A 13,521-nucleotide genomic window follows, 5' to 3' on the forward strand; every position below is an offset into this window, starting at 1 on the left:
TACTTTTCTGGATTTTGACTGGATGTTACTGATCATAGCATAATTTAGTGTGTAAGGAGTACACAGGAAAAAATGCATGTTGACAAGGGGAGTGTAGAGGTGGGCGGGGAGTCTACTGACATCACGACTCCACCCACAGAGCTCCAGACAGACAACAGATCCACCCACAGAATCTGCAGTTTTTCAGTTCTTATAACATGTATATCCTTATAGATCAGCACTATGGCAGTAGTTTAGAAAGGATGAGAGTGGGTTTACATCCACTTTAAGGAGGCCGCTCACGCCAACCAATGCACCCATTCACCCCTATTGGGATCATACTGCGAATAAGTGGAGGTGAGCGTTGCCGGATTTGAGTAATTGAATTTATCGGCTCTCCAGGTAATATATTTAAATGACGTCATGTCTGTGGATGCACGTCATTTTTAATTATGAAGGCAGTAGACGGTCATCCATGATTACGAATTGAGCAAAATTATAGTAGAAACATGGAAAAGTACTACAGCCCTGGCCAAAAGTTTTGAGAAAGACACAAATATTAACTTTCAAAGTCTGCTGCTTCAGTGTTTTTAGATTTTTTTTTGTCAGATGTTACTATGGTATACTAAAGTAGAATTACGAGCATTTCATAAGTGTCAAAGGCTTTTATTGGCAATTGCATTACGTTTCTGCAAAGAGTCAATATTTGCAGTGTTAACCCTTTTTCAAGACCTCTGCAATTCTCCCTGACATGCTGTCAGTCAACTTCTGAGCCACATCCTGACTTATGGCAGTCCTTTCTTGCATAATCAATGCTTGGGGTTTGTGTTTTTTTTGTTGTTCACCCACCTCTTAATAGGTTTAACCACAAGTTCTCAATGGGATTAAGGTCTGGGGATCATGGACCTAAAAGTTAGAGGTTTTGTTCCCCAAGCCACTTACCGTATTTATCTTCGTATAGAGCGCCCCCCCGGCGTATAGCGCGCACCCCCAACCTGGAAGGGAAATTTCCTGAAAAAAAGAAAATACTCACAGTTTGAATGCCCCTCGTATGGGTCTTGCCCGGCGTCCATTGGCGGCCTTGTCCGTCTGCGGCCTCGGTGGTGTCCTCCCTGCTTCTCCCGCGCTGTTTTTGAGCCGATCCCCCGCTTCCCGCGCTGTGTTTGAATGCCACCGCCGACATATACCGAGCGCAGTACACTCGGGCACGCTCGGCTCCTCTCGCATTAAGGCTAGGAGGCGGCACAGGGCGTGACCGCGAGGGGAGCCGAGCCTGGCCGAGTGTACTGCGCTCGGGTATATGTCGGCCGCGGCGTTCAAACACAGCGCGGGAAGCGGGGATCAGCGTATATCGCGCACCCACGATTTCCCCCTTATTTTAAGGGGAAAAAAGTGCGCGGTATACGCCGATAAATACGGTAGTTATCACTTTTGCCTTATGACAAGGTGCTCCATGCTGGGAAAAGCATTGTTCATCACCAAACTGTTTTTGAATGGTTGGGAGAAGTTGCTCTCGGAGGATGTTTTTGTAACATTCTTTATTCATGGCTGTGTTCTTAGGCAAAATTGTGAGTGAGCCCCCCACTCCCTTGGCTGAGAAGCCCCCCACACATGAATGGTCTCAGGAGGCTTTACTCTTGGCATGACACAGGACTGATGGTAGCGTTCACCTTTTCTTCTCCAGACAAGGTTTTTTTTCCCAGATGCCCCAAACAATCGGAAAGGGTATGCAGAGAAAATGACTCCTCAGCAGTCCAATCCCTGTACGTTTTGCAGAATATCAGTCTGTCTCTAGTGTTTTTCCAGAAGAGAAGTGGGTTCTTTGCTGCCCTTTTTGACACCAGACCATCCTCCAAAAGTCTTCTCATCACTGTTCGTGCCGATGTACTCACACCTGCATGCTGCCATTCCTGAGCAAGCTCTGCACTGGTGGTGCCCCGATCCCGCAGCTGAATAAACTGTAGGAGATGGATCGACACTTGCTGGACCTTCTTGGGCTCCTTGAAGCCTTCTTCACAACAATTGAACCTCTCTCACCGAAGCTCCTGATGATCCGATAAATGGTTGATTTAGGTGCAAACTTAGTAGAAGCAATATCCTTGCCTGTGAATCCCATTTTGTGCAAAGCAATGATGGCTACCCAGGTTTCCTTGCAGGTAATCATGGCTAACAGAAGAAGAACAATAATTTCAAGCATCACCCTCATTTTAAAGCTTTTAATCTTTTATTCAAACTCAATCAGCATCATAGTGATTTCCAGTCTTGTCCTAGTCAATACCAATACCTGTGTTAATGAAAGAATCACCGACATGTCAGCTGGTCCATTTGTGGCAGGGCTGAAATGTAGTGGAAATGTTTTTTTTTTTTTGTGCAAATTATCCGATTAGTCTTCAGAACATTCTGGAGTATATAAAAACTGAGGCAGCAGACTTTGTGCAAATTAATATTTGAGTCAGTTTCAAAACTTTTGGGCAGGGCTGTATGTAACCCATACCTAACCTCCCAAACTTGTATGAGTAAAGTTCCAATGATAAACAGGTGATCCTGTACTGGACACCATCCTACATACCTGCATCTCAAAGGCAATAGTACAAAAGTCAGAAGCTGTCAGGTCTTGATCAGAATTTTAGATCTTTGATCTGTCCCTATAAAACAATATCATGTGAAGGGGGCCAGAAAACATGGCCATACTTCACTCTGCAAAAGAGGATGCGTTACTTCCTAAACTAGAATACATTAATTTGTATATAGAACATGGCTCAACTGGGTGTCAACAAAAGCAAGCTGCTCGTCCCCCACTGAGTCCTCATTAAAGTGGTTGTAAAGTCAGAAGGTTTTGTATTTTAATGTATTCTTTGCATTAAGATAAAAAAGCCTTCTGTGTGCAGCAGCCCCCCTAATACGTACCTGAGGTCCCTCTATGTCCTTGAGTGTCTCAGCCATCTGAGATTCGTCTTCCTGATTGGCAGAGACACAGCAGTGGTGCCATTGGTTCCCACTGCTGTCAAAGTCAGCTAGCCTATCAGGAGAGAGAGAGAGAGTGGGCGGGGCTCCATGTCTGAATGGACACAGGGAGCTGTGACTTGGCTCGGGTGCCCCGATAGTAAACTTATTGCTAAGGGGGCACTCAACAGGAGGGAGGGGCCAGGATCACAGAAGAGGGACCCGAGAAGAAGAGGATCGGGGCTGCTCTGTGCAAATCCACTACAAAAGAGCAGGCAAGTATATTATGTTTGTTATATTTATAGGGGGGAAAATTTTTTTTTACAATCACTTTAAGGTTATAATTGCTATGTTCAAATGTGGCCCAGTATTTTAAAACCACCGCTCCGTCCATGATACTGCATCTGGACACAGAGACCACATCCCCCATAAGTCACGACATCATGACGTTACGTGCAATGGTACGTGCTCACACATGGTTCATACTATGTAGAGGACATCAGGAGGAGGACCATTAAAGTGCACCTGTGCCTAGACTATGGGCAGCAAACTATTAACCTGTTCATAACAAGAAGTAAAATAATTTTACAATAAATCATCACTGACCTCTCTAGCTACTTGTTCTGTGAATTAATTTATTCTCAAAGATTCAAACAAAGATTTGGATTTCTACTTGCTTTGAAACATCTGCTGGTCGTTTACATTAGAGCAGGGATCTCCAAACTATGGCCCTCCAGCTGTTGTGGAACTACAAGTCCCATGAGGCATTGTAAAACTCTGACATTCACAGACATGACTAGGCATGATGGGAAATGTAGGTCCTGAACAGGAGGTCCATAGTTTGGAGACCCCTGCATTAGAGGATTGGTAGATTGCCAAGATTCAGCTCTCCAGAAAAAATAGCTGAGAATGTTCCAATTTCTCTCCAATGCCAAATAGCTACATAGGTGGATGGGGGCTTGTTTTATAGTGTTTGTTCAGAATATGCAAATACGTTAATGTGCAGTCTGGACACAGGTTCACTTTAAATAAAATCTATCTTTTTTGTTTTGCTGTTCTGTCTCCTTCTACTAATACTTTGTAATATGTTGCTAGGTGCTTCCTAACCCTAGATATCAAGAGCAAACTGCACCCCCTTCCCTACAGCTGCAGCCGACTCAACAGCAGCTGAAACAGAACCTTCATAAAAGAAGTAGGATTTAGATTTGAGCACTTTGCCAAAATAGGCGGCGGGAAGAGCAATGCAGACAGAGGGAGGTGCATGTGTCAGCCCCAGGGCAGGGCCCAGGGCAGCGTTACTGTTAATTTCTGCCTTTGGGCTCTTTCACACTGAGCGCCCGTACAGGTCCGTCTGTCAGTTTTTATTGCGGACCTGTACGGGCGCTCCGTGCTCCTCTATGGAGCCACGGATGTCAGCGGTGACATGCCTGCTGACATCCGACCCGCTCCGATCCGCCAAAGTGTGACGGAGGAAAAACCTACTTTTCCTTCCCGTCTGGCGGATCGGATCGGGTGAACACGGACATACGGTCCGTGTTCATCCGATCCCCCCATAGGGGGGAGTGGAGAAAAGACAGGGCGGTCCCTGCACAGTGTGCGGCAACCGCCCTGTCATCCGCCGGCTCAGCGGGGATCATTACTGATCCGCCCAGTGTGAAAGAGGCCTAAATGAAGAATTGGGTTTTACTAGACCACACCCTCAACTAATACTTGCTTACCAGGGCTTAAATTACATTTCCCTGAACCCCATCAGGTTAACATATGAGTCCAAGAGGTGGGAGCAGAGAAGGGACTTTTTTTTTAATTTTTGGGGTGTGGTGTAGGTGTGTTTGAGGGGGGGGGGGGTCAATCAGGAGGGTTGTATGGGGCACCATGATTTCTAACAGCAGCCCTGGTCAGCCTCTTCATTCCTCTTACTGCTGTTTGTCTCAGAAAAGTGCCAAGAGTCGAGATGAGCTTCCATATTGAAGCGTCTGTCTTCTTTCTAGCTGTTGTCTGGTCAGCTGTGGCAGGTGGGGATTTAGTTCAGGTGCACCTAGTGTCAGAAAGCACCTAGCCACTCTGATCCCTCACCACATTACCTTCCACAGATTTCGATAGAAGTATAGTTGTGCTTTAAAATTTCCACAGGAGCACAAACCTAATTTGTCTAGTTATGCAACATAAATTTGGAATGGTACTCACATAAGGGAGCTGAGGGCTGCTTGTCCTAAGTGATGTTGCTGCCAGGCAGACACCTGTCCAATCTGCAGCATACCTGGAGAGTTAAACCCTTGTAGAACAGAAAGGTCCGCACTGGTAAGAGGATAATCTGGACAAGAATAAAAAGAGCAAAACTTTATTATTTCAAGAAATGTACAACTATTTTGGGACACTGATATAGATTATATATATATATATATATATATATATATATATATATATATATATATATATATATATATATATATATATATATATATATAGTTTTAACTCAAGTTCTATTTACTGGAAAATAATGTTAAGGAGGATTTTAATAAATTTGAGTTGTTACTTTTGTTTCCTATAAAATGGCCCATACTATATTTGATATGACATATATCAAACTGGCTATTAACAGTAGCCTGCCTTCTTTTCATAATCATACATCAGCCATATATTCAGTCTAATAATTTATCCAGGGGTGGAAAAATTAAAGCTTAAATATACCTTTCTACCCAGCTGCTCCATTCATAGAATTTCTATAAATTAAACATGATCTATGAATGGGGGGGGGGGGGAGATTGATAGACCTGCCTCATCAATTCATAGACCAGGTTTCAGTTATAGCTGTAGCAACAGCTATGAATGGAGCAGCTGGACAGAGGAGTGTCTGTCCCAATCCTTTATTCACCCAAATTCAGACCTTAGAAACAGAATATTTTGCAGGTTACTGAGCAACCAGGAGAGGAATGGGCAGGGGGAATTTGCCTCCTAGAACACCACAAATATGAGGGCTGTACCAAAAGTAGGTATACCATGTTGGTAGCGTAAGGCCCCTTTCACACAGGGCGGATCAGTAATGATCCGCCCGTGAACCTCTGCTTGTTCAGTGGGGATCGCTCCGTTGATCCCCGCTAAGCTGGCGGATGACAGGGCGGTCCCCGCACACTGTGCAGGGACCGCCCTGTCTTTTCTGCTCTCCCCTATGGGGGGATCGGATGAACACGGACCATCTGTCCGTGTTCATCCAATTCGATCCACCAGACGGATGGAAAAGTAGGTTTTTCCTCCGTCACACTTTGGCGGATTGGAGCGGGTCGGATGTCAGCGGGCATGTCACCGCTGACATCCGTGGCTCCATAGAGGAGCACGGAGCGCCCGTTCAGGTCCGCCTAAAAAAACGTGTGAAAGAGCCCTAACTTTTCCCCTTTTTTTCCCATTGCAGGTAAATAATGAATTCCAAGCAGAAGCCATCACTGTTTGAGAGGTGCCAGCCATTGAGAAGAGCAATTATCTTGTCACTGGTGACTCTTGTCCATGGTGTCATCTTTGTAAAGATTCTGTAGCCTTCTGTGGATGTCGGACAGCCCACACCCCTCCATCAAGAACTCAATGGCAACATTTGGCTTCTGCTTGGAATCCATTATTTACCTGCAATGAAAAGGAAAGAAGAGGAGCTAGGAAGAGGTACATTACCAACATATAAAATTTCAACTACATATGTAAAGTAAAAAACTTATACAGTGGTGTGAGAAAGTAATTGCCCCCTAAACCTAATAACTGGTTGTGCCACTCAACCCTGCGCGGCAACAACAGCAATGAGTCTTTTCACATCGCTGTGGAGGCGTTTTTGCCCACTCTTCTTTACAGAATTGTTTTAATTGTCAAATTGTCCAGCATGAACAGCCTGTTTAAAGGTCATGCCAAAGCATCTCAGTTGCATAAAAGTCCAGACCTTGAATTGACCACTCCAAAACCTTCATTTTGTTTTTTCTGAGCCATTCAGAGGTGGACTTGCTGGAGTGTTTTTGAATCATTGTCCTGCTGCATAACCCGAGTGTGCTTGAGGCCAGGAACTGATGGCCGACATCCTCTTTCAGGATTTTCTGGTAAAGCACAGAATTTATAGTTCAATCAGTGACGGCAAGGCGTCCAGGTCCTGAAGCTGCAAAGCAGCCCCAGACCATCACACTACGACCACCATGTGTGACTGTAGGTATAATGTACTTTTTAGGAATTGCTGTGTTAGTTTTATGCCAGATGTAACGGGACGCACAACTTCCAAAAAGTTACATTTTTGTCTCATCAGTCCACAGAATATTTGGCCAAAAGTCTTGGGGATAATCAAGATGTTTGACAAATGTGAGATGAGCCTTTGTTCTTTTTGGTCAGCAGTGGCTTTGACCTTGGAACTCTCCCATGGACGCCATTTTTGCCCAGTCTCTTTCTTATTGTTGAATCATGAACACTGATCTTACCTGAGGCAAGTGAGGCCTGCAGTTCTTTAGATGTTCTGGGTTCTTTTATGACCTCCTGGATGAATTGTCTTTGTGCTCTTGGAGTAATTTTGGTAGGCCGGCCACTCCTAGGAAAGTTCACCACTCTTTCAAGTGTTCTCCATTTGTGAATAATGGCTCTCACCGTGGTTCGCTGGGAGTCGCGAAGCCTTAAGCTTTGCAACTTTTTCCAGACTGATACATGTAAATTACTTTGTTTCTCATCTGCTCTTGAATTTTTTTAGATCATGGCATAGTGTGTTGCTTTTTTTAGATCTTTTAGCATTCTTCACTTTGTCAGACAACTTCTACTTAAAGCGGGAGTTCACCCGAATTTTTTTTTTTAACACTAGATGATGCTCATTTTGTGAAGGGGAATCGGGTGTTTTTTTTTAAATCGAAGCAGTACTTACCGTTTTAGAGATAGATCTTCTCCACCGCTTCCGGGTATGTACTTCGGGACTGGGCATTCCTATTTGATTGACAGGCTTCTGACGGTCACATACATCGCGTCACGAGTAGCCGAAAGAAGCCAAACGTCGGTGCGGCTCTATACGGCGCCTGCGCACCGACGTTCGGCTACTTTCGGAAAATCGTGACGCGATGTATGCGACCGTCGCAAGCCTGCCAATCAAATAGGAACACCCAGTCCCGCAGCCCATACCCGGAAGCGGCGGAGAAGATCGCTCTCTAAAACGGTAAGTACTGCTTCGATTTATAAAAAAAACCACCCGATTCCCCTTCACAAAATGAGCCTCAATCTAATGTTAAAACATTTTTTTCGGGTGAACTCCCGCTTTAAGTGATTTCTTGATTCAGCAGGTCTGGCAGTAATCATGCCTGGGTGTTGCAAGTGAACTTTAACTCCACTTTCCCAAAAATATGGTTAATCACAGTTCATTCATAATTTAGCAAAGGGGCAATTACTTTTTCACATAGGGCCAGGCAAGTTTGGACAGTTTTTCTTTCCCCTTACTAAATGAAATAATAATTTAAAAACTGCATTTTGGGTTATCTTTGTGCAATAATTTTTATTTTTTGAAGATTTGAATCATTTAAGTGTGACATATGCAAAAAAAAAAAAAAAATCAGGAAAGGAGGCAAATACGTTTTCACAGCAGATACTCCACCATTTACACTTTAATAGGAGTGGGATCTGCTGACAGTGACAACTAATGGGCATTATGTAGTTAGCTGAGAACACAGCTGCCGTGCAGGGCTTACATTTGTTTTTCCCTCCTGAAATGTGCTGCCATGCTCAGGCATGACCTTGAGCTGTATAGAAATGAATGGGTCAACCAACTTGGTTCTCCCTTTATTCTCCATAGAGTTTAAAGAAAGACAAGATTCAATGGCAATAAATGTTTTACTCAAACAAAAGTAGCCCACAGATATAAAAAATATTCAGTGCTTTATTTTTGAAAACGTAAAAGAAAAAAAAAAGAACTCTGAAAATGGAAGGAAGTGGAGTAAACCTGTATTGGGTAAAGCTTACCAGTATTGTAGGCAGGAGGCATGGCAGAGTAGACCAGACCCTGTGTGGCCAGACTAGGCGTAGTTACAGAGACAACTGGAGTTGCAAGAGACTGTGTAGACTGGGAGCTGTTTATCCTCTGTGTATTCTGTGAACAAGAACAAGTAATGAGTAACCAGCAAAAAATATAAATGTTGCAGAAATGTCACAATCAGAGACAAGACACCAAAATTCCAAGCCAAATGATTCAAAGAAAGCCATCATGGTCCTGGATAATTACAACTGATCATGTGAGTGAGTGAGAAACTTATATAGCGCAACACATGCGAACTGAATCACCTCTGTATACAATACACACACATATATACACAATACCAATAATATTGTTTTATATTAATATTCTAAGCATTTCAGCCTAGCAGCACTAGGGTTGTCAGTTTGCGTCCCAACCACAACACTACCCGCCTAGAGTTTGCATGTTCTCCCTTTGCCTGTGCGGGTTTCCTCCAGGTACTCCAGTTCCCTCCCACATTCCAAAGACATACTGGTAAGTTAAGTGTCTCCTCTCTAAATTGGCCCTAGTATGTGCATGTATGAATGTGAGTAAAGGGACCTTAGATTGTAAGCTCCTTTGAGGACTGATATAAATATGTAATAAATATATAGGGCCGGATTCAGAAAGATGAGCGCATCTTTCTTCCGGCGTAACGTATCTCCGATATGTTACGCCGCTGTAACTTTGGGCGCAAGTTCTGTATTCAGAAAGAACTTGCGCCCTTAGTTACGGCGGCGTAACGTATGTGTTGCGGCGTAAGGCGGCCTATTTCAAATGGGGATGTTGGGGGCGTGTTGTATTTAAATTTTACTTGACCCCGCGTTTGACGTCTTTTTTGAAAGGCGCATGCGTTGTCCGTAAAACATCCCAGTGTGCATTGCGCCAAAGTACGCCGCAAGGACGTATTGGATTCGACGTGAACGTAAATGACGTCCAGCCCTATTCGCGAACGACTTACGCAAACGACGTAAAATGTTCAAAACTCGGCGCGGGAATGACGGCCATACTTAACATTAGCTACGCCTCATATAGCAGGGGTAACTATACGCCGAAAAAAGCCTAACGTAAACGACGTAAAAAAATGCGCCGGCGGGACGTACGTTTCTGAATCGGCGTAAATACCAAATTAGCATATTCCTTGCGTAACTATACGGAAGCGCCACCTAGCGGCCAGCGTAATTATGCAGCCTAAGATATGACGGTGTAAGACACTTACACTAGTCGGATCTTAGGGATGTCTATGCGTAACCTGATTCTCTGAATCAGGCGCATAGATACGACCGACCGCACTCAGAGATACGACGGCGTATCAGGAGATACGCCGTCGTATCTCGTTTCTGAATCCGGCCCATAAAGTTCTTTCGTAAATTGACAGGGCTACAAGTACCTCTAATAAATAAACATTAATTAAAAAAAAAAAGAAGACAATAATATTGATAAAAATTGATAATAATAATAAATATAATAATAATAATAATAATAATAATAATAATAATAATAAGCTGAACCTCAAATCTCTGTATGCAGTTCTACACAGAACCAACAGAGGGTAGTCTTGCACTGATATTACCAGGCAAAGACGGCACATTGATGATTTCAGTATGGAAGATAACAAGCATTTAAACCCAAACCAAAAAAAAAAGCAGCCTGCATATGTGAGAGAGCCGAATGAGGAAAACATACATACACACATGCAAGCATTCTCATATGAACTTTCTGCTAGGGTGCCAGGCTTGACATATGCATGAAAAACAAAAACACAAATACTATATAGCAGAGCATGCCGCATGCAGCCCAGCACGTTGTGATCTGTGAGCGGTAATTGAAATGGCAACGCTGACTATATTTGGCCAAAGGCACAAAGCTTGTTGCTTGCTCATGTTAGGAAAAACACCAAAGATAATAATATTGCAAGGCCATGAAATTCTGCCAAAAGCTTATTCTGAGAAAGGGAAATCTAGTTAATGCGCATCAAGTAATTTGTGATAACCGCATCACAGATTATTAATTTTTTTTTTAAGATTATAATACAAAAATTGAATGAAGGTCTTTTTTTGCAGTTTCTCTGATTCTCTAAAAAGCAAGGTTAACCATCCTCTCCTCGCACTTTACAAAGACACATCTCTACCCTCAAGTGCCATAGGACTGGAGGGTCTGGGGTCTTCATAAACGCTCTTCCCCCAAGTATCATCTGATTGGAGGGTCTGGGGTCTGTACAAAATTCCCTTTCCCCAAGTGACATTAGCCTGGAAGGTCTGGGGTCTGTACAAAATCTCCACACCCCCCCCCCCCCCCCCAAGTGCCATGAGACTGGAAGGTCTGGGTTCTTCACAAAATCTCTTCCCCTCCAAGTGCCATCAGATTGAAGGGTCTGGGGTCTTCATAAAAGCTCTTCCTCTAAGTGCCATCAGATTGAAGGGTCTGGGGTCTTCATAAAAGCTCTTCCTCTAAGTGCCATCAGACTAGAATGCCTGAAGTTGGTACAAAATGGTCCCCTTCCTCCCCAAGTGCCATGAGACTGGAAGGTCTGAGTTTTTCACAAAATCTCTTTCCCAAGTGCCATGAGACTGGTAGGTCTGGGGTCTGTACAAAACCCCTTCTCCCAAAAGTCCACCGGACTGGGGTCTTCACAGTCTTTGCCTCCACGTCCCATCAGATTGGAAAGGTCTGAGGTCGTTATAAGAGCTCTTTTTATAAGTACCATCAGATTGGAAGGCCTGAAGTCTGTACAAGAGCCCCCCCCCCCCAAGTGCCATCAGACTAGAAGGTCTGGGGTCTGTACAAATACCCTTCTCCCCAAAAAAGTCCACCGGACTGGGGTCTTCACAAAGTCTTTGCCTCCACGTCCCATCAGATTGGAAAGGCCTGAGGTCGTTATAAGAGCTCTTTTTCTAAGTACCATCAGATTGGAAGGCCTGAAGTCTGTACAAGAGCCCCCCCCCCCCCCCCCCCCAAGTGCCATCAGACTAGAAGGTCCGGGGTGTGTACAAAACCCCTTCTCCCAAAAGTCCACCGGACTGGGGTCTTCACAAAGTCTTTGCCTCCACGTGCCATCAGATTGGAAGGCCTGTGGTCCGTACAACACCCCCTGCCTTCCCCCAAGTGCCATGAGACTGAAAGGTCTGGGGTCTGTACAAAACCCTTTCTCCCAAAAGTCCACCGGACTGGGGTCTTCACAAAGTCTTTGCCTCCACGTCCCATCAGATTGGAAAGGCCTGAGGTCGTTATAAAAGCTCTTTTTCTAAGTACCATCAGATTGGAAGGCCTGAAGTCTGTACAAGAGCCCCCCCCCCCCAAGTGCCATGAGACTGGAAGGTCTGGGGTCTGTACAAAACCCCTTCTCCCAAAAGTCCACCGGACCGAGGTCTTCACAAAGTCTTTGCCTCCAAGTGCCATCAGATTGGAAGGCCTGGGGTTGGCATAAAATGTCATCCCCCCCCCCCCCCCCCATGTGCAATCAAATCAAAGGGTCTGGGTCCCGTAAAAAATAAATAAAAAAAAACCCCTCTTACTCCAAGTGGCATCAAATTTGGAAGGTCTGGGGTCTATACAAAGGCTCACACGATGACAGTACGGGAGAGGTGGAGCTGCACTCGGGATGGGCAGCAGAAATCACACATTACTAATAAATAGAACTAAAGTGCGAAGAGAGAGCTCCGAGGACTCCGGCGCGCTCTGTGTACATAGCAGACTGCTGTCTGAACCCTCCTGAGGAAGATGAGATCATTCACAGCTCTGACAAGAAATGACCTCACCAAGGATGATGTAACCTCATTGAAAGACAAAACTGTGAGGAGCTCCTGTACTGGGAGAGTTCCGTATCTGAAAGGACGGCGATGGGGTAGTGCAGGGGGGGGGGGGGGGGGTACACAAAAAAACACAATGGGCATGTTTTTATCTGATGTTCCCTCTAAAAAGGCAAAACAATAAGCAGATCTAAGGATACATTGTTTCTAAGGAAACAAGAAACAATGTATCCATCTCTTGTAATTAGTGTCAATGTCAAGAGATCTTTTCAAAGCTTGCAGAGATTTTAAAGGGAACATGTCAGTGTATGTGTATATGTATATGTGTCTATGAAGCACACACGTCACTCACCAAGTCCAATTCATCTTCCTCTGTCTGTACGGGAAGTGAGGAAAAGTACACATGAGGGTTACACTGTACAACATACAACCCAGAGCACTGCTCTTTACAGAGAATTACATTGCACAGTACACAGTTTACACTACTATGGCAGCATATAGTGAGGCCCCGCCCCCAATAAGATTTCGCATAGCGGGATCGAGCGTTCCCACTATGCAATACGAACATCTAGATTTTCACATCATTCTGAATATCATAGGGCAGAACATTCACTTGACACCAATGATGGGGCACTATTCCTCCCACTGACACCAATGAGGGGACACTCGTCCTCCCACTGACACCAATGAGGGGACACTCGTCCTCCCACTGACACCAATGAGGGGACACTATTCCTCCCACTGACACCAATGATGGGACACTATTCCTCCCACTGACACCAATGAGGGGACACTATTCCTCCCACTGACACCAATGAGGGGACACTATTCCTCCCACTGACACCAATGAGGGGACACTATTCCTCC

At 44.6% G+C, this 13,521-nt stretch overlaps 1 protein-coding gene across 9 annotated transcripts in view; it reads right to left on the reverse strand.

Moving 5' to 3' along the window:
- MEF2A (myocyte enhancer factor 2A) overlaps positions 1 to 13,521 on the reverse strand; it is a 243,760-nt gene that overhangs the window by 1,495 nt on the left and 228,744 nt on the right. For 6 of the 9 annotated variants that reach the window (XM_040342336.1, XM_040342339.1, XM_040342338.1 and 3 more), the window contains 3 exons: positions 13,007 to 13,030; positions 8,875 to 9,001; positions 5,107 to 5,233 (listed from right to left, as the gene is read on the reverse strand). In XM_040342336.1, the coding sequence (XP_040198270.1) occupies positions 5,107 to 5,233; positions 8,875 to 9,001; positions 13,007 to 13,030 (278 nt within the window). The remainder of the gene's footprint in view (positions 1 to 5,106; positions 5,234 to 8,874; positions 9,002 to 13,006; positions 13,031 to 13,521) is intronic. The other 3 variants (XM_040342342.1, XM_040342337.1, XM_040342340.1) reach the window with 1 other exon arrangement.

This window comes from Rana temporaria, chromosome 3 (genome assembly GCF_905171775.1).
Source record: "Rana temporaria chromosome 3, aRanTem1.1, whole genome shotgun sequence".
NCBI classification, from domain to species: domain Eukaryota; kingdom Metazoa; phylum Chordata; class Amphibia; order Anura; family Ranidae; genus Rana; species Rana temporaria.